The sequence below is a fragment of the Coregonus clupeaformis genome, chromosome 27 (assembly GCF_020615455.1).
Source record: "Coregonus clupeaformis isolate EN_2021a chromosome 27, ASM2061545v1, whole genome shotgun sequence".
NCBI classification, from domain to species: Eukaryota; Metazoa; Chordata; class Actinopteri; order Salmoniformes; family Salmonidae; genus Coregonus; species Coregonus clupeaformis.
In genome coordinates this window covers 28,880,837-28,900,921 of record NC_059218.1, presented here as the reverse complement: position 1 = coordinate 28,900,921, position 20,085 = coordinate 28,880,837, and the positions used below count along the sequence as shown (strand labels likewise).

General features: G+C 44.6%; 1 protein-coding gene across 1 annotated transcript in view; it reads left to right on the top strand.

Moving 5' to 3' along the window:
• Positions 1–19,801, top strand: part of arrdc1b (arrestin domain containing 1b) — a 74,904-nt gene extending 55,103 nt beyond the window's left edge. The window contains exons 3-8 of the mRNA XM_041850965.2: positions 13,603–13,653; positions 16,368–16,522; positions 16,880–17,062; positions 18,149–18,325; positions 18,887–19,352; positions 19,541–19,801. Of these exons, the coding sequence (XP_041706899.2) occupies positions 13,603–13,653; positions 16,368–16,522; positions 16,880–17,062; positions 18,149–18,325; positions 18,887–19,352; positions 19,541–19,608 (1,100 nt within the window). The 3' untranslated portion in view covers positions 19,609–19,801. The remainder of the gene's footprint in view (positions 1–13,602; positions 13,654–16,367; positions 16,523–16,879; positions 17,063–18,148; positions 18,326–18,886; positions 19,353–19,540) is intronic.
• The last annotated feature ends 284 nt before the right edge of the window (positions 19,802–20,085 follow it).

Sequence of the window (20,085 nt, the reverse complement as noted above, 5' to 3'; positions counted from 1 at the left end):
AGCATGACAACGACCCGAAACACACAGCCAGGGCAACTAAGGAGTGGCTCCGCAAGAAGCATCTCAAGGTCCTGGAGTGGCCTAGCCAGTCTCCAGACCTGAACCCAATAGAAAATCTTTGTAGGGAGCTGAAAGTCCTTATTGCCCAGCGACAGCCCCGAAACCTGAAGGATCTGGAGAAGGTCTGTATGGAGGAGTGGGACAAAATCCCTGCTGCAGTGTGTGCAAACCTGGTCAAGACCTACAGGAAACGTATGATCTCTGTAATTGCAAACAAAGGTTTCTGTACCAAATATTAAGTTCTGCTTTTCTGATGTATCAAATACTTATGTCATGCAATAAAATGCAAATTAATTACTTAAAAATCATACAATGTGATTTTCTGGATTTTTGTTTTAGATTCCGTCTCTCACAGTTGAAGTGTACCTATGATAAAAATTACAGACCTCTGCATGCTTTGTAAGTAGGAAAACCTGCAAAATCGGCAGTGTATCAAATACTTGTTCTCCCCACTGTACATTCTCAATGCAGTATGCATTATATCAAAATAAAAAAATGTCATGCCTCTTAATGGGATACTTTGGGATTTTTATCTATTTCCCCAGTCAGATAAACTCGCGGATAACATTTTTGTCTTTGCATCCAGTATGAAGAAAGTTAGAGGTAATTTTGTGAGCAAATGCTAACTAGTGTTAGCGCAATGCCTGGAAGTCTATGGTATCTACTAGCATGCTAGCTCATACCATAGACTTCGAGTCATTGCGCTAACGCTAGTTAGCAATTGCGCTAACTCTAGTTAGCAACTTCCTTCAAACTGCAAGTAGAGACATAAAAATGGTATACACAAGTTAATCTGATTCTCGGGAAGTAGGTAAAGGGCTTCATTGCCAAAATCTCAAAGTATCCCTTTAACATAGGAAAGATGAGCCAACTGAAGATTGCAACAGAATATTTATTATTGCTCCCATCAGTCACATGCACTTATGTTAGCTTTTTCAAAAGCTTTAAAACTGGCAGTAATGATGTTCAAAATAGTCTAATTGACAGAATAAACCAACAGACCACTTCAACTACAATAACATTCTCAGTAACGGGAACAGCGTTTTGGGGGGGTTGCCATGACTGTGATATGTTGGTGTTTATCTACCTTAGTTGAATGCACTTGACTGACTGTAAGTCGCTCTAGATAAGAGCATCTGCTGAATGACCAAAATGTATACTTGCAAAGCATGCTGGGTATTCTTCTAATGAGCTCTGCCCCCAAACATATTATAGTACGCACTGTTTAGCACAGTAGAGTCCTATACGGTACGGTATGGTACAGTACAGGACAGTCAAGTTTTATTCAGTAGAGTGTAGTAGAGTACACTACAGTAGAATTTAAACCAGTACAGTTTAGTTTAGTTAATTAGAGTAGAGTACAGAACGTTAGAGTAAAGTTGGGTACAATACAGTACACTATACTTTACTTTACTTTACTGTACTCTACTGTACATAACTGTACTATATTCTACTTTTCTTTACTGTGTACCGTACTGTAATGTACTGTACTATGCTGTACTGTGCTGTTCAAACTTGTGAAACATGTTTGTCTATGATTGGTTCAGATTTGGCCAGTCCTGATTTGGTCCGGTTCGGACCAAATCTGAACCAATTATAGACGTCTATGTTTGGGCCAAATCAAGTCCGGACCGGACCAAATCTGAACCAATCATAGACAACCAAGTTTCACTTAAAAAAAAAAAAAAAATGTTTTACCTTTATTTAACCAGGTAGGCCAGTTGAGAACAAGTTCTCATTTACAACTGCGACCTGGCCAAGATAAAGCAAAGCAGTGCGATAAAAACAACAACAACGCAGAGTTACATATGGGATAAACAAAACGTACAGTCATAAACACAATAGAAAATCTATATACAGTGTGTGCAAATGTAGTAAGTTATGGAGGTAAGGCAATAAATAGGCCATAGTGCAAAATAATTACAATTTAGTATTAACACTGGAGTGATAGATGTGCAGAAAATGATGTGCAAATAGAGATACTGGGGTGCAAATTAGCAAAATAAATAACAATATGGGGATGAGGTAATTGGGTGGGATAATTACAGATGGGCTGTGTACAGGTGCAGTGATCGGTAAGCTGCTCTGACAACTGATGCTTAAAGTTAGTGAGGGAGATAAGTGTCTCCAGCTTCAGAGATTTTTGCAGTTCGTTCCAGTCATTGGCAGCAGAGAACTGGAAGGAATGGCGGCCAAAGGAGGTGTTGGCTTTGGGGATGACCAGTGAGATATACTTGCTGGAGCGCATACTACGGGTGGGTGTTGCTATGGTGACCAATGAGCTAAGATAAGGCGGGGATTTGCCTAGCAGTGATTTATAGATGACCTGGAGCCAGTGGGTTTGGCGACTAATATGTAGTGAGGGCCAGCCAACGAGAGCGTACAGGTCACAATGGTGGGTAGTATATGGGGCTTTGGTGACAAAACGGATGGCACTGTGATAGACTACATCCAATTTGCTGAGTAGAGTGTTGGAGGCTATTTTACCAGGGCATGTTTGGCAGCATGAGTGAAGGAGGCTTTGTTGCGAAATAGGAAGCCGATTCTAGATTTAACTTTGGATTGGAGATGCTTAATGTGTGTCTGGAAGGAGAGTTTACGGTCTAATCAGACACCTAGGTATTTGTAGTTATCCACATATTCTAAGTCAGACCCACCGAGAGTAGTGATTCTAGTCAGGCGGGCGGGTGCAAGCAGCATTCGATTGAAGAGCATGCATTTAGTTTTACTAGCGTTTAAGAGCAGTTGGAGGCTACGGAAGGAGTGTTGTATGGCATTGAAACTTGTTTGGAGGTTTGTTAATACAGTGTCCAATGAAGGGCCAGATGTATACAAAATGGTGTTGTCTGCGTAGAGGTGGATCTGAGAGTCACCAGCAGCAAGAGCGACATCATTGATATACACAGAGAATATAGTCGGCCCGAGAATTGAACCCTGTGGCACCCCCATAGAGACTGCCAGAGGTCCAGACAACAGGCCCTCTGATTTGACACATTGAACTCTATCTGAGAAGTAGTTGGTGAACCAGGCAAGGCAGTCATTTGAGAAACCAAGGCTATTTAGTCTGCCAATAAGAATGCTGTGATTGACAGATCGAAAGCCTTGGCCAGGTTGATGAAGACGGCTGCACAGTACTGTCTTTTATCGATCGCGGTTATAATATTGTTTGAACAGCACAGTACAGCATAGTACATGTATAAATCAATGTCCTTAGACGTTGAAATCAAGGCCGGTCCGGACTGCACCAAAAAAAGACTGCTGCTTAGGTTAATACACCACCACTATGTTGCTTAATGTTTAACTCCATCTCTCTCACCTATAGGCACAGTGTTTTTTCACAGAGCTGGGAGGTGTTACCAGAGAGCAGTCTATTCAACTCTGTCTTCATTCTTCCTCTCTACATTTACAGTATACTCCATAGTCTTTCCTTGTATGTTCATATATTCAATATCCATACTGATTCATTAACCCATAAATTTGGTGTTGCAAGCACTTTGCTCCAACAACCGACTAAGCCGTCTTACCACAAACATTTAGAGAAATGCCCCTCGTGTTGTGTTTGTGTGAATGTGGGATGGGGTATCGTCATATACACTACATGGCCAAAAGTATGTGAACACCTGCTCGTCAAACATCTAATTCCAAAATCATGGGCATTTATATGGAGTTGGTCCCCCCTTTGCTGCTATAACAGCCTCCACTCTTCTGGGAAGGCTTTCCACTAGATGTTGTAACATTGCTGCGGGGACTTGCTTCCATTCAGCCACAAGAGCATTAGTGAGGTCGGGCACTGATGTTGGGCGATTAGGCCTGGCTCGCAGTCGGTGTTCCAATTCATCCCAAAGGTGTTTGATGGGGTTGAGGTCAGCGCTCTGTGCAGGCCAGTCAAGTCTCCCGAGTGGCGCAGTGGTCTAAGACATTGCATAGCAGTGCTTTCTGTGCCACTAGAGATCCTGGTTCGAATCCAGGCTCTGTCGTAGCCGGCCGCTACCGGGAGACCCATGGGGCGGCGCACAATTGGCCCAGAGAAGCTACGTCTGGTAAGACGAGGGGTGGGGGGGTGTGTCTATTTGTCAATAACAGCTGGTGCACGATGTCGAATATTAAAGAAGTCTCGAGGTATTGCTCGCCTGAGGTAGAGTACCTTATGATAAGCTGTAGACCACACTATCTACCAAGAGAGTTCTCATCTATATTATTCGTAGCCATCTATTTACCACCACAAACCGATGCTGCCACTAATGGCCTTATACAGCTCGTTGAGTGCGGTACTCAACGAGCTGTATAAGGCCATAAGCAAACAAGAAAATGCTCATCCAGAAATGGCACTCCTAGTGGCCCGGGACTTTAATGCAGGCAAACTTAAATCCGTTTGACCTAATTTCTACCAGCATGTCACATGTGCAACCAGAGGAAAAAAAACTCTAGACCACCTTTACTCCACACACAGAGACACATACAAAGCTCTCCCTCACCCTCCATTTGGCAAATCTGACCATAATTCTATCCTCCTGATTCCTGCTTACAAGCAAAAACTAAAGCAGGAAGTATCAGTGACTCACTCAATACGGAAGTGGTCAGATGATGTGGATGCTACGCTACAGGACTGTTTTTCTAGCACAGACTGGAATATGTTCCAGGATTCATCCAATGGCATTGAGGAGTATACCACCTCAGTCATCGGCTTCATCAATAAGTGCATCGACGACATCGTCCCCACAGTGACCGTACGTACATATCCCAACCAGAAGCCATGGATTACAGGCAACATCCGCATCGAGCTAAAGGCTAGAGCTGCCGCTTTCAAGGAGCGGGACACTAATCAGGACGCTTATAAGAAATACCGCTACGCCCTCAGATGAACCATCAAACAGGCAAAGCGTCAATACAGGATTAAAATGTAATCCTACTACACCGGCTCTGACGCTCGTCGGATGTGGCAGGGCTTGAAAACTATTACGGACTACAAAGGGAAACCCAGCCGCGAGCTGCCCAGTGACGCGAGCCTACCAGACGAGCTAAATGCCTTTTATGCTCGCTTCGAGGCAAGCAACATGGAAGCATGCATGAGAGCATCAGCTGTTCCGGACGACTGTGTGATAACACTCTCGGTAGCCGATGTGAGCAAGACCTTTAAATAGGTCAACATTCACAAAGCTGCGGGGCCAGACGGATTACCAGGACATGTACTCAAAGCATGCGTGGACCAACTGGCAAGTGTCTTCACTGACATTTTCAACATCTCCCTGACCGAGTCGGTAATACCTACATGTTTCAAGCAGACCACCATAGTCCCTGTGCCCAAGGAAGCGAAGGTAACCTGCCTAAATGATTACCGCCCCGTAGCACTCACGTCGGTAGCCATGAAGTGCTTTGAAAGGCTGGTCATGGCTCACATCAACAGCATCATCCCAGATACCCTAGACCCACTCCAATTCGCATATCGCCCCAACAGATCTACAGATGACGCAATCTCAATCGCACTCCACACTGCCCTTTCCCACCTGGACAAAAAGTACACCTATGTCAGAATGCTGTTCATTGACTACAGCTCAGCGTTCAACACCATAGTGCCCACAAAGCTCATCACTAAACTAAGGACCCTGGGACTAAACACCTCCCTCTGCAACTGGATCCTAGACTTCCTGACGGGCCGCCCCCAGGTGGTAAGGGTAGGCAACAACACCTCTGCCACGCTGAACCTCAACACTGGGGCCCCTCAGAGGTGTGCGCTTAGTCCCCTCCTGTACTCCCTGTTGACCCACGACTGCGTGGCCAAACACGACTCCAACTCCCTCATTAAGTTTGCTGACGACACAACAGTGGTAGGCCTGATCACAGACAACGATGAGACAGCCTATAGGGAGGTGCCAGGACAACAACCCCTCCCTCATTGTGAGCAAGACAAAGGAGCTGATCGTGGACTACAGGAAAAGGAGGTCCAAACAGGCCCCCATTAACATCGACGGGGCTGTAGTGGAGTGGGACGAGTGTTTCAAGTTCCTTGGTGTCCACATCACCAACAAACTATCATGGTCCAAACACACCAAGACAGTCGTGAAGAGGGCACGATAACACATTTTCCCCCTCAGGAGACTGAAAAGATTTGGCATGGGTCCCCAGATCCTCAAAAAGTTATACAGTTGCACCATCGAGAGCATCCTGACCAGTTGCATCACCGCCTGGTATGGCAACTGCTCGGCATCTGACCGTTAGGTGCTACAGAGGGTAGTCCGTACGGCCCAGTACATCACTGGGGCCAAGCTTTCTGCCATCCAGGACCTATATACTAGGCAGTGTCTGAGGAAAGGCAAAAAAATTGTCAACGACTCCAGTCACCCAAATCATAGACTGTTCTCTCTGCTACCGCACAGCAAGCGGTACCGGAGCGCCAAGCGGTACCAGAGCGCCAAGCGATACCGAAAGGCTCCTTAACAGCTTCTATTTACAGTAAGCATTTCATGGTACCTGTTGTATTCTGCGCATGTGTCAAATAAAGTTTGATTTGATTTGATTATATGCTGTAGCGTTAAGATTTCCCTTCACTGGAACTAAGGGGCCTAGCCCGAACCATTAAAAACAGCCCCAGACCATTATTCCTCCTCCACCAAACTTTACAGTTGGCACTATGCATTGGTGCAGGTAGCATTCTCCTGGCATCCGCCAAACCCAGATTTGTCCGTCGGACTGCCAGATGGTGAAGCGTGATTCATCATTCCAGAGAACGCGTTTCCACTGCTCCAGAGTCCAATAGCGGCGAGCTTTACACCACTCCAGCGGACGCTTGGCTTTGCGCATGGTGATCTTAGGCTTGTGTGTGGCTGCTCGGCTATGGAAACCCATTTCATGAAGCTCCCAATTAACAGTTATTGTGCTGACGTTGCTTCCAGGGGCAGTTTGGAACTTGGTAGTGAGTGTTGCAACCGAGGAAAGACGATTTTTATGCGCTGCGCACTTCAGCACTCAGCGGTCCCGTTCTGTGAGCTTGTGTGGCCTACCACTTCGCAGCTGAGCCGTTGTTGCTCCTAGACGTTTCCACTTTAACAGCACTTACAGTTGACCGGGGCAGCTCTAGCAGGGCAGACATTTTACAAACTGACTTGTTGGAAAGGTGGCATCCTATGACGGTGCCACGTTGAAAGTCACTGAGCTCATCAGTAAGGCCATTCTACTGCCAATGTTTGTCTATGGAGATTGCGTGGCTGTGAGCTCGATTTTATACACCTGTCCGCAACGGGTGTAGCTGAAATAGCCGAATCCACTAATTTGAAGGGGTGTCCACATACTGTTTGCCTTGTAGTGTATGTGAGAGTGTGAGTGTGAAACGATCAAACAGGTATTTATTTTTTCAGTCTTTATTGAAGCTGGTGTGATCACAGATTGTGAATTGCAAATATGAATCTCGTCAGATTGGATTGGCCATATTACTGCAGTCAATATTAATTACTGTCTCATTAACACTCAGTTTTGTAACGACAGATCAGTTCCATGCCTGTCTGTTTATGTCCTAGTTAGTGGTTGTAATGTTCTGTCAATCCATTGGATTAGTTAAGGGGAATTTAATTAGATGGACTTGAATTCTTTGCTGCTCAAAATTACAGACTATAGAGCTGATTTAATCTTTTTGATGTAATTTAGCCTCACAAAAGCATGTGAAATCAAGACTATTCTTAGATCAAAGAACAACCTTTTCAGTGAGCTGAAAGCAGTTGGAATCCAAGGACATACAAATAGGCAGAGACATGCACAAACCCAAGCACAAGCATTTAGGGTGATTGTAGACGTTCTAGCATGCATGCATACAAATACATTGGAGGTCCTTTTAAGAGTGACATCTTTTTTGTTTTCATTTAATTGTATATGAGGAGATTTATACAATTCTCTTTGTAGAATGCCAATGTGTGTGCCGATCCTATACCACACATCCATCACGTAAACATCCCAATAAATTATTAGAATGATCACTGGATGGGTTTGTGTAATTTACCGCTCTTAACTATCCCAACACCTCTGACACACACACACACACACATACCAAAACTGGAGAGTCATAAATAATTAATTTCACATCCTCCTCTCAATCTCAGTGTTGTTTTCATATCCCAATTTTCCTCCAACAATGGGCTCCTCTGCCTCTAGGCTATGCGACGCAGACACAGCAGGAACACTGAGACAGGGAGGGAGTCAGTGGTGGCCAACCACACAAGGGGACATGCGTGACCACTATGGCTGACTGATAATGTGGTATGCCAGGGTTACGGGGATGAAGCAGCGTAGCTTCCCATACTCTGTTATTTTTGTTCATGTTCAGTGACCCTCAGAGATATCCTGCAGATGTTAGGGTGATGTGTGTGTGTGTGTGTGACTGCGGTAAGCTGTCAGTGTCATCTTTAGCCAAGCTGTGAAGAGGTGTTTGCATCTCATCTCTTTCCTAGTAGTCAGTTCATCAGTGCATATTTCCTGTAAAAGAGTCTAAAAGGCCTCTATCGCTGGCTTTGGGTTTGTGGGAACGAATAACAAGTGACTCTGTAACCAGGTTTCTGTCCAACCTTTTTATGCCAGTAAAGTACATGTCGGATAAAACATGTCACCACAGGCCTGATGGAAACATCTTTCAGTAAACTTTCAAAATGTTGACAAAACAAAATATGCTAGACAAGGTGGAATCTTTTTGTGTCGGTAAAATGAATTATACGACAAATGTCAGTGGAAATGCTTTTATGTGCAAATATTGATATAATAACCATCATATGGAAGTAAACATGAAGTCACGCGATGCCATGTTGTGTGGTCCTCCCACTAAGTCGGGAAAGCATGCAGTCTATTAGGCTACAGATGAAATAAACTATGATGATCTTTTCAGGGTGATGAAAGTGCAAGGTGATGAGCTTGATGTTCCTTTCCATTAAATATTGAGTGTTTTATTCTGGTGACATGACCATCGATGCTAGGTTGCGTTTGGCAAATGAAAATTATCTCGCTCTTCTGTCCATAATAATCTCATAATGTAGGCTATAGGTACTCTCTAGCCAACAGCGCTCATATACAGTTCTGTATCTTCGCGCTGTTGGCTACTATTTATATAAGGCAAAACATTTTGGTGAGAAAATCATCAGTAGAGTTGAAAATGTGATTGAAACCCATTTAACTTGTATTTTTTATTTGGTACATGGGAATTTAACTGCAAAATGTATTTTTATGTGCACTACACCATCATGGACAGCATTTTAGCCTTTTATATGCATGCTTCAGTTCGGCTGTGTGTTTGCATGCTCCCTAAAAAGACGTTAGCTTGAAAAACTGAAAAAAGGGGGGAAAGCGGCAATTTTACCCCGCGACAGTAGAGGGCGATGAGCTGGTAATAGCCATCTACGGCCAAACAACAAAGTAATAACACACTCAACTGGGAATGGGAAGATGGCGGAAGCGGATGATGAAGTGGAATCTGAATACAATGGCAGTAGAATCAAGGATAACTGGAGTATTGTTCAAAAGAATGGGAAACGGAGCAAAGTAGGGTACAGTGATGAGAATGCCCCTTCGTATCTAGTAGGAGTACGGTTTGTTAATAAGGAGCAGCTGAGCAGAGAACCAATCTTGAAGAAACCATTTGAGTTATCCAAATTGGTGGAGAGAGTGCTGGGTAAAGTGAAGGCTGTGAGGATCACGAGGGGTGGGCTTGTGTTGATTTTTTTGTGATTCTGCGGATCAGAAGGAACGTGCGTTGTGTCCAGTGGTGGAAAAAGTACCCAATTGTCATACTTGAGTAAAAGTAAAGATACCTTAATAGAAAATTACTCAAGTAAAAGTGAAAGTCACCCAGTAAAATACTACTTGAGTAAAAATCTGGAAAAAGTGAAGAGTTTATCTGTTCTTTTGTTTTTTTAAATGGAGTCTCTCCCTAATGAAGTGCGGTTAGGGTATATTAACTACAGAGTTAGAGCATTTATCCCAAGAACAATGCAGTGTGAACATTGTAAAGGTTTTGGTCATGTAGAAAGTGTTTGCAGAAGGGAGAGGTCGAGATGTACAAGATGTGGAAAATATCATATTATGTGTTATAAAATTGAAGAAAATGTGACATGTTGTAATTGCAGTGGGAATCATGAAGCCACGTCTTCTGAATGCCCCACAAGGGAAAAGAGAATGAGGTGGCCAAAGTCAGGGTTGTACAGAGCATTTCATATGCAGAAGCTGTGAAAAGGGTTGAGGGTTTGGAATGTTGCACCAGAAGAGTCCATGGTAGTGAATAGGTCTTCACTGCAGGCTGCAGGGGTTGTCTTGCACCAAGAGGATCCTGACATTTTAAAGGTTAAAAGGGTGGACTTTGTGGCCTTTATCACAATGGTGATAAATGGCACTGCGAAGGTGGAGAAAAGATCTAGGAAGATTGAACTCATTGTGATTGAGGCGGAGCGGTTCCTGGGGCTGAAAGATTTCACAGCAAAGGAGTTACATGGAATATTAGCAAAAGCCGCACCACCTTCTCAGGACCTAGAGCCCGAGAAGGAAGATATGGAGAACTAAAAGAAGGAAGAGATGTGAGTTTTGTGTGTTTAGGCAATGTACTATTTTTATTAGGGTGGATTGTTAGAATCACTATTATTATTACTATTATACTATTATTATTATTATTATTATTTATTTATTTTTAACTGTCCAGTTGGTGGCGGCAATACAACTTGGATGTAGTCTGCCATAAAACCCACAGAAGCAGAAGAAGGCACTTGACTGGGAGGGAAGATGGCAGAAGTGGATGAACAGTTCGGATCAAGCAGCGCGTCAAGCAAAGTTGGTGAAGACGAATGTTCTGAATGGACAACAGTAGTATCGAAAACTGGAACAAAAAGGAAATTATCTCAAATTGGATTGGAGGATACTTGTATGAATGATAATGAATTGCTTCTTGTTGGGATGCGTTTGTTGCGAACAAGACATGCTCAGGGTATGACTATCTCCAGATCTTGAGATATGGCTTCAATCATTTGCAATGCCTTCGTAAGTAATGTGTCAAGGACTGAGTCTGCAGCTCTTTTCTCCCTTCTTCTCACACACCTGCTACTACTGCTGCTCTGTGGCATCGCTGAGGAGCAAGCCAGTGGAGTAGGTCTTGGAGGTTGGCCCGGAATAGTGCTTCCCAGGTCCTGCATGGAGATTGTTTCTGATTCTGCACTGCATCTCAGTGCGGGAGATGGGCTGGGAGCCGATCACCAGTCAGTACTGGGGATAGAGGTAGTGCTTGGGGCCGGTGAACAGGCTGTGCTGAGGTGCAGAGAACAAAACCAGGTGCTGTCTCCATTCACTGGTAGCTGTGCAAGTGGTAGGGTTGGACCCCAGCGTCTCCGCAATCTCCCTCCTGAATTGGCATTTGCATGCTGGTCTTTATATAATGCATGACTAGAATCGTACTGGTGAAGGTACTTTTGTACCTCCTTGGTCAATCAATGCTCGAAGTTGTCGTTCGCCATGTTGAATCCACACTGAGTTTCGGGCTGAATCGACAAGAAGCAGAAACTCACATCACCCCTACAGTTGACCGATCACGGACGAAGGGGCGTAGACTTCGGCTTCTGAACTTCAGCTGGCCCTTGAGAAAAAATGTTGTGTGCCCGAACAAAATGTAGTCATAATATATGCACAAACTGTACCAAACTGGGGGTGGAAATATCTTTATAATACAACTTTAGAAAGAATATGTCGCTGCTCTATATTGTTGCATTGCTAGAAAGCTGTAAGCCTTTTCGACAGTCTTGAAATGCAGTAGACGACTCTGTCTCTCACCTAGAGCTAATTTGAAATACAGCCCCATAATCTCTTTTGAAGTTTCCCTGTACTGTACTTTCTCTCAGCGGCATGTGGAGACTTGTTCTCTACAGAGCTGAGTGAGAGAAAGAGAGAGCGAGAGAAGGTGGAAGAATTTGGCTACTACGTGAGGCACCTGCAGAGTTGCTTTCAGAGCGTGACACCCTTGCCTTTTCTTACAAAGAGATGCTTCCTCTAACAGTAAACAAGTGATGCAAATGAACACATGGAAATGCCTGAGCACTTCCCCTTTTAGGAAATGGAGACAAACGGAAAACACATTGATATCTTGATGCAGTGAACAAACGCTGCTATCTGAACAATTTTATTTGGACTGTCGGCTTATGGGGGAAAGAATTGCCAGAGAGGCTTTAATGTCTACAAAGTTTTCTATATTATGAAACCTACACTATCTCTTGGTTTATCACCTCCGTTGGCACAATGTCCTGTTAAAGCCACATTAGTCTGAAATATGAGTGTATTCTCACAAAACTTTCACAAACTGAAGTTGTTGAGTATTATCAGAAGTAAAACGATGTCTGTGGAACTTTAGTTGAACAATGCTGTCGGTTTATCACATAAACTTCACACAGTGGGAAAGTACACTCTTAAAAAAAAAAGGGATCCAAAAGGTTTCTGCGGCCATAGTATCACCCTTTTTGTTTCCAGGTAGAACCTGTTTTGGTTCCAGGTAGAACTCTTGGGTTCCATGTAGAACCCTCTGTGGAAAGGGTTCTACCTGGAACCAAAAGGGTTCTACCTGGAACCAAAAGGTGTTATTCAAAGGGTTATCCTATGGGGACAGGCAAAGAACCCTTTTTGGTTCTAGATAGCACCTTTTTTTCTAATAGTGTAGGTGAGCCCTCAGCCCTGCAGGTGTGGTGCTTCACCTAGGGGTCTCCATGGTTGCCCACTGGGCTGTTCATAGATACACACATCGTACTTACACACCTTTGTGCTGAAGTATCACAGTGGGCTGATCTAGAAAAGCAGAGTGAAAAATGTAATCCCTTATTGTACACCATCGTGAAAGCTGTTGAAAATGTAGGGCTAGATTCTATCAGATCCGCGGTAGTCGACACCCGCATAGCGGTTGTTTTGGTGGTGTCGGAGGTGGAACTGCATTAGAGCTATGAAATCCACATGCAGCTCCCAGCATTATATCTAAAGCAGACATTGCCATTGGCTGCATAGTGTCGCATTAGGAGAAATCCCATGCTGCCTTGTTTACAAGTTCAAACACTGCAATGCTTTTACATCTGCGTTGCTTGCTGTTTGGTGTTTTAGGCTGGGTTTCTGTGTAGCACTTTGTGTTATCTGCTGATACATTTGATTGATTGATTGATTGATTGATTGATGTAATCTACTCCTCGATTAGGATGATATAAATCCTCCTATTTAGTTGAATGATTTTTATTTTGAGAGTCATTATTTCTATATAGCTACACTTTCCTGTTCTGAACTTCTAACACGAGTGGGACGGTGTGGCTTTGTGACCATGACCACACGAGCAGCAGTTCTGATTTGACAGCTCTAACGCAGTTACACCTCGGACACCGCCAAAACACCATCTCTACGGGTGTCAGATATCGGCGGTTAATTTTTAATCTGATTGAATCAAGGCCTGAGACTGGCCACCGGTCTGCATTGCTCTCTGTGTCTGTGCTTGTCTGTCTGTCTGTCTAAATGTGATTTTGACTGTCTATCTGACCAAGCTATCTCTATCTCTATCTCTTACAGGTACCTTGGCAGCTGGCGAGCACAGTTTCCCTTTCCAATTTCTCATTCCAGGTAAGTTTGAGATAAGTCTGGAAAACATGTTGAACTGCATTCCTCCATGTCAACCACACTGAGGTCCATCTCATTATTTTTTATCAGTACAGTACAGCTGAACTGTTGTTGGTGACTGAAGGAATGTGGTTTTCAGGTATAACCACTGATAACGTGAATATAGAAATGACACTAATGTCTCTGCCCTTGTGCTACATGCACTTTAATCTTAACAGCCAACATCTCCTGTCTACATGGGTGATATATGTCAAAGTCCAACATCTCCTGTCTACGTGGGTGATATATGTCAAAGTAGACCATGTTAGTCACCTCTGGCCAAGGACTAACACAAAGGCAGAGCAAACAAGTGCCAGTAGCCTAGAACCATATCATGTCCCAACAGACACTCCTTTGTGTCATAACACATGACATGTAGAATGCTATTCCTTGTTTTCCGCCAGAATGCTTTTGACTGGAGTGTGTACTCGAGTACATGCAGGTGTGAGGGCACAGACATTGCAGTGGTTGTCTGTCTATTAGGCTACACTCTGTCTGGGCTGGGTGGGGTGAGGAGGGATGTCTATATATAGTCCTTTAGTCCCGTGGCACTGTCACTGTTTAATTGCTCCTGGTGGGCCCACGGCCCTCACCCTGCTGCCCTCCCCTCTCCACCTCCCTCCTGCCCCCGTTGTCTACCGAACGGCAACAGAATACATGATAATTACAGAGCTGATGATTGGATCATCCAGGCACTTAACTGAGCCACGTGGCCCAGTGGCAGTGCCCCCTGCTGGTTGTCAGGTCAGGGGCTGACAGGGGAGGCTTTAAAATTCACATTTTATAGCGCCTCCAAATGGGATGCTACATTAAAACTGGTTTTCGTGCTGTGAAGATTGTTGATTGTACTTAAACACAAGTAAAGACTTAAAAACAGGAGCCCTTGGTTCTGTGGAGGAGGCTGGAGAAGAGGAGCGAAGTGGTAGAAGAGGTTTTTATCAGGCCCATACACTCAGTCAGACAAGTGCCCTCCAGTCCTGGCCAGTATGTACTGCCAGTCTGCCACTCTTTCCTTAGGGAGACGTGGCTGGCTGGCTGGCCTAGTGCTGGGTTGCCTCTGGCCAGGAGCCTGTCTGTGTCTGTTCTGCCAAGCCTTCTGCACCCAGACTGCTGCTCCTCACTAATCCTTTTTGACAGCAGGCAATTCCCCTGTGTAGCACCCGCTGCTGACATTATTATTTAACCTTTTACTGCAGTGGGCTAAATCAGGGTAGTCTTAGATAAATCTACTTTGAAAAAAAAGTATACACCTCACACATATGGTTATGGACTTAAAAAAGGAAGACACCTGTACCATGTCAGATATAGAGTTGAAATGTATTAAATTTGTAGTTTGCATCCCAATATTACACTTTATATACATCACAGAAGACTGAAATATAACAAAACCATTTGACATAGAAACACCAGATTTTCTGCAGTTTAAAAAAAATAATGTTTATTAATTATGAAACTATACAAAATATTAATAACATTCCACCCATTTGGTCATTTGCCTGCAGGAAAGGGCTACATGGAATTGAGAATGTTGAGAGACTGAATTGTGTATGTATCTCTGTCCTTCATAAGTCTTCCATATTGCATCATCTATTTATTTTACATTTACATTTTAGTCATTTAGCAGACACTCTTATCCAGAGCGACTTACAGTTAGTGAGTGCATACATTATTTTTGTATTTTTCATACTGGCCCCCCGTGGGAATCGAACCCACAACCCTGGCGTTGCAAACGCCATCCTCTACCAACTGAGCTACATCCCTGCCGGCCATTCCCTCCCCTACCCTGTACGACGCTGGGCCAATTGTGTGCCGCCCCATGGGTCTCCCGGTCGCGACCGGCTACAACAGAGCCTGGATTCGAACCAGGATCTCTAGTGGCACAGCTAGCACTGCGATGCAGTGCCTTAGACCACTGCGCCACTCAATTCATAGGAATATCCTATAATGTGTTTGGTTAAAAGCATGACATTGGCACAATACATTCCAATTTGAATGTCATGCTTTATGAGCGGAATACAGTGGATGGATATTCAGTATGAACATTTCTATAACCCAGTATGACATTTGTAAATGTATTCAGATTGCGGATATAGATGTTTTCCAAGGTTTTCCTCTGAGACTGATCCATCCTCTCATCGCTATCTCTTTTTGAACTAAACTTCATCCTACCATTCTCCATTCCCTCTCTCCATCCAATCCATCCTCCTTCCCTCCATCTCTCCTCCTCTATCCACTGTCCTTTCGGGAGTCTGTAAATAAACTCTGTCCTCCTCCTGTCCTGTTAGGAGGGGATTTGTGAAGATCAGACAGATAGGCACAGACACTTCGTGACAGCGCTGCTAGGAGCCCTGAGTATCTGTCCCCCTGTCCTGATCTATCTGCCTCCCACTGCTCAGACCAAGCACTGACTGGCCCTCCTCTGATAAAGCACACACACTGACCAGCCACCATTTTAGACTGCCAGCCTGTTTTGGTCAGATTCTTTTATAGATTTCACCTGCAGACAGTAGAGGCTTTATGAAAGAAATGAAACAGCTGTGGTCTATGTCGCTGCAGTAGCTGTAGCAGTTGATATCTTTAATTATTTATGTCCAAGATTACATTTAGTATACAATCGTAAACTCTCTGTGGTCAATCTCGCTCTGTCTAATAACTGTGTTTGTCTCTGCCCAACTCAGTGGCTGCCCCAACCTCCTTTGAAGGGCCCTTTGGGAAGATTGTTTACCGTGTCAGAGCAGTCATAGATACACCTCGCTTCTCCAAGGACTACAAGTCCCAGAAGCCCTTCTACCTACTCAACCTGCTCAACCTCAATCAAGTGCCCGACATTGAGGTAAAGACCACCAGTCACCACTGTCTCAGCACTGTCTCACTGTCTGAACTTGTGTTGTTATGCAGTCATATCAATGGAATTACCTTTAGAAATATATATATATAGTACTTGGCTATAGACCGTCTACTGGAACTGTAGATATGTCTGAAGAGACTGACTTATTTGAACATGCCTTATTTTGTTTGATAGTTTTGGGATTTGATTTCAACACGATGAGCGCAGTACAACCACTATCTCATCCATAATTAAATATTACGGGAGGTCTTCCCCCCAGATCTTATTTCTCTGTTTCTATGCTCTGTTCATCTGTCCCTCAGAACTGGTTGTTTTACCCTTCCTATGACTGCTTCTCCCCAGCAACCCAGTTATGCTGTGACCACTAAGAAGTTCAGCTACCTCCTGGTGAAGACGGGCACCTTAATGCTGAAGGCTTGCAGTGACCAGAGGGGATACACACCAGGCCAGATCATCAGACTAGCCACTGAGATCCACAACAAGTCAGGCAAGGACACGGGCTGCGTGCTGGCCAGCCTCATACAGGTACCACAGGACCTCTGCAATGTCTCACGGTCTCATGATGCTCCTGGTGTAACTTCTGATCAAATGCTGATACACTATATATACAAAAGTATGTGGACACCCCTTCAAATGAGTGGATTCGGCTATTTCAACAACGCTGTTGCTGACAAGTGTATGAAATCGAGCACACCGCCATGCAATCTCCATAGACAAACATTGGCAGTAGAATGGCCTTACTGAAGAGCTCAGTGACTTTCAACGTGGCACCATCATAGGATGGCACCTTTCCAAAAAGTCAGTTCAAAAAATGTCTGCCCTGCTTGAGCTGCCCCAATCAACTGTAAGTGCTGTTATTGTGAAATGGAAACGTCTAGGAGCAACAACGGCTCAGCCGCGAATTGAACGGGACCGCCGAGTGCCACTCCTGCGTTGTCTTGGCTGTGTGCTTAGGGTCGTTGTCCTGTTGGAAGGTGAACTTTTGCCCCAGTCTGAGGTCCTGAGTGCTCTGGAGCAGGTTTTCATCAATGATCTCTCTGTACTTTGCTCCGTTCATCTTTCCCTCGATCCTGACTAGTCTCCCAGTCCCTGCCGCTGAAAAACATCCCCACAGCATGATGCTGCCACCACCATGCTTCGTCGTAGGGATGGTGCCAGGTTTTCTCCAGAAGTGATGCTTGGCATTCAGGCCAAAGAGTTCAATCTTGGTTTCATCAGACCAGAGAATCAAATCATTTCCAATCAATTTAATTTACCACAGGTGGACTCCAATCAAGTTGTAGAAACATCTCAAGGATGATCAATGGAAACAAGATGCACCTGAGCTCAATTTCGAGTCTCATAGCAAAGGGTCTGAATACTTATGTAAATGGAATGTTTCAGTTTTTTTTCTAAGCCTGTTTTGCTTTGTCATTATGGGGTATTGTGCGTAGATTGATGAGGAAAAAACAATTTAATCAATTTTAGAATAAGGCTGGAACTTAACAAAATGTGAAAAAGTAAAGGGGACTGAATACTTGTGTGTATTTGTCTGTATTGACTACTCTAGGCTGTATGTTTGTTGGATGTAGGTCTTGTCTCTGATACCCCTCCTCCTTTTCTCCTGCTCAGAAAGTGACTTATAAGACCAAACGAGCTTTGTACGACCTGCGGACCATAGCAGAGGTAGAGGGGGCGGGAGTGAAGGCGGGGAAACATGCTGAGTGGCGAGAGCAGATCATTGTACCGCCCCTCCCCCAGTCTGCCCTGGCCGGCTGCAGCCTCATAGAGATCGACTACTTCATCCAGGTTAGTAACATCCTCAATGGAGTGCTCTTATGGGCATCCACTCGATTAAAGCATGTTGTTCACAGGTGGGACTTCAGAGTTTTAGCAGTTGTACAGCGTTCATTCTATAGAGTTCAGGTGGGCCGTCGCGCTTCAGCAAACAAAGGAAAGGAGGGGTGCTCAACAACGATGGCAAAAATCATGAGGTCTTACCAAGAAAAACTTCCAAAAGGACTAATTCGAGGTAAAAAGGTCCTTTTGGAAGCCATTCTCATACTGTTAATTCTATAGTCATAGTTGCAGTATGAACCAGACAATGTTCCTCATACAGTATCATACTGTAGTAATCCTCTCATTAACCCAATGCACCTGCCATGTAGTGTGCTGTAAGTCATTGATGCTCAGTTTCAGAGGTCTCTTTAGTGAGTTCAGGGATTATAGCTATGGTAATCTGAACAGATCAGATGTCTTGTTTGTCATACAGTATGGCAAAGCGATTTGTGTCAGTACATTACTTAAAGGATCATCTGGGATGACAGGATATTTAAACACATTTACATTGTGTCTTTGTGACCGCTGCAGGTATCACTAAAATCCCCAGAGACAGTTGTCACTTTACCCATCTACATCGGGAACATCGCTGTCAACTTGACCCCGTCACGAGCTATGCCCTCAACCCCAGCCCCAACATCCATCAGCCCTAACACCGGCCCGGGAGGGGTTACCCCCAGCGCACCCCCAGCTGAAGAGGACCTGGAGGAGGAGTTGGGTGCAGGGGGTTCAGTCAGCGAGGAGATCCCCACTAAGAGCCACTCCCAACAGGACCAATCCGGCCAGCCCCCCACCATGTCCCCCAGTGCATTCAGCTACGCTCCCGGTGCAGCTTTCCCACCCAGCCAGCGACGTGCCGACGAAACCTCTGCGCCTCTGTTCTGTGTGTCCACTGGGTCCACCATCCCTTTCTTCACAGAGGGAAACGCCACCCCAGTACCCACGTCCTGTCCTCTCATACTCCCCCCTGAGTACAGCACCTGGGACTACCCACATGGTGAGTCACCCCTGCCTAAAACAGCACTATTACAGAGTTAGTCACCACTTGCTGCTCCTACGCACAGTTTAACCTGTCTGGAGTTGATTCTGTAAATCACTTCTGTGTCAGTATGATGATCAATGATAAATGAACAATGGTCTACTATTATTCTGACTGTTTCTCTGGTTTGTCTGTGGATCTTACAGAACCCCCTCCCACCTATGAAGAGAGCTGCAGCAGCAACAACTCCAGCTTTAACAACAGCAGGCCGTAGAGGAGTGGGGACTGAGCATAATGCAGCTCACAACTGCAATTACACTCCCTAAAGGACAAATAGGGTACTGCAGCCCTAGCTCCAAGTGGACAGGAGACGCTATCCTCCTAAATATTACTCTAAAACAGGGCTCTCCAACCCTGTTCCTGGAGCTACCCTCCTGTAGGTTTTCACTCCGACCCCAGTTGTAACAGACCTGATTCAGCTTATCAACCAGCTAATTATTAGAATCAGGTGCACTAAAAAAGGGTTGGAACGGAAACCTACAGGACGGTAGCTCTCCAGGAACAGGGTTGGAGAGCTCTGCTCTAAAATCAGTTCAAAAAAGGGATAATATCTTCTTTTTTTGTGTGTGTGTGTCTTATGATTGTTTATTCCCTTTTTCTTCTGGCTAAAATGACCTGCTATTATATAGATGGCATGAGAGAGAACATGAACTGTGCCTAATAGAAGCACTTCAGAGTAAACATATAGTGG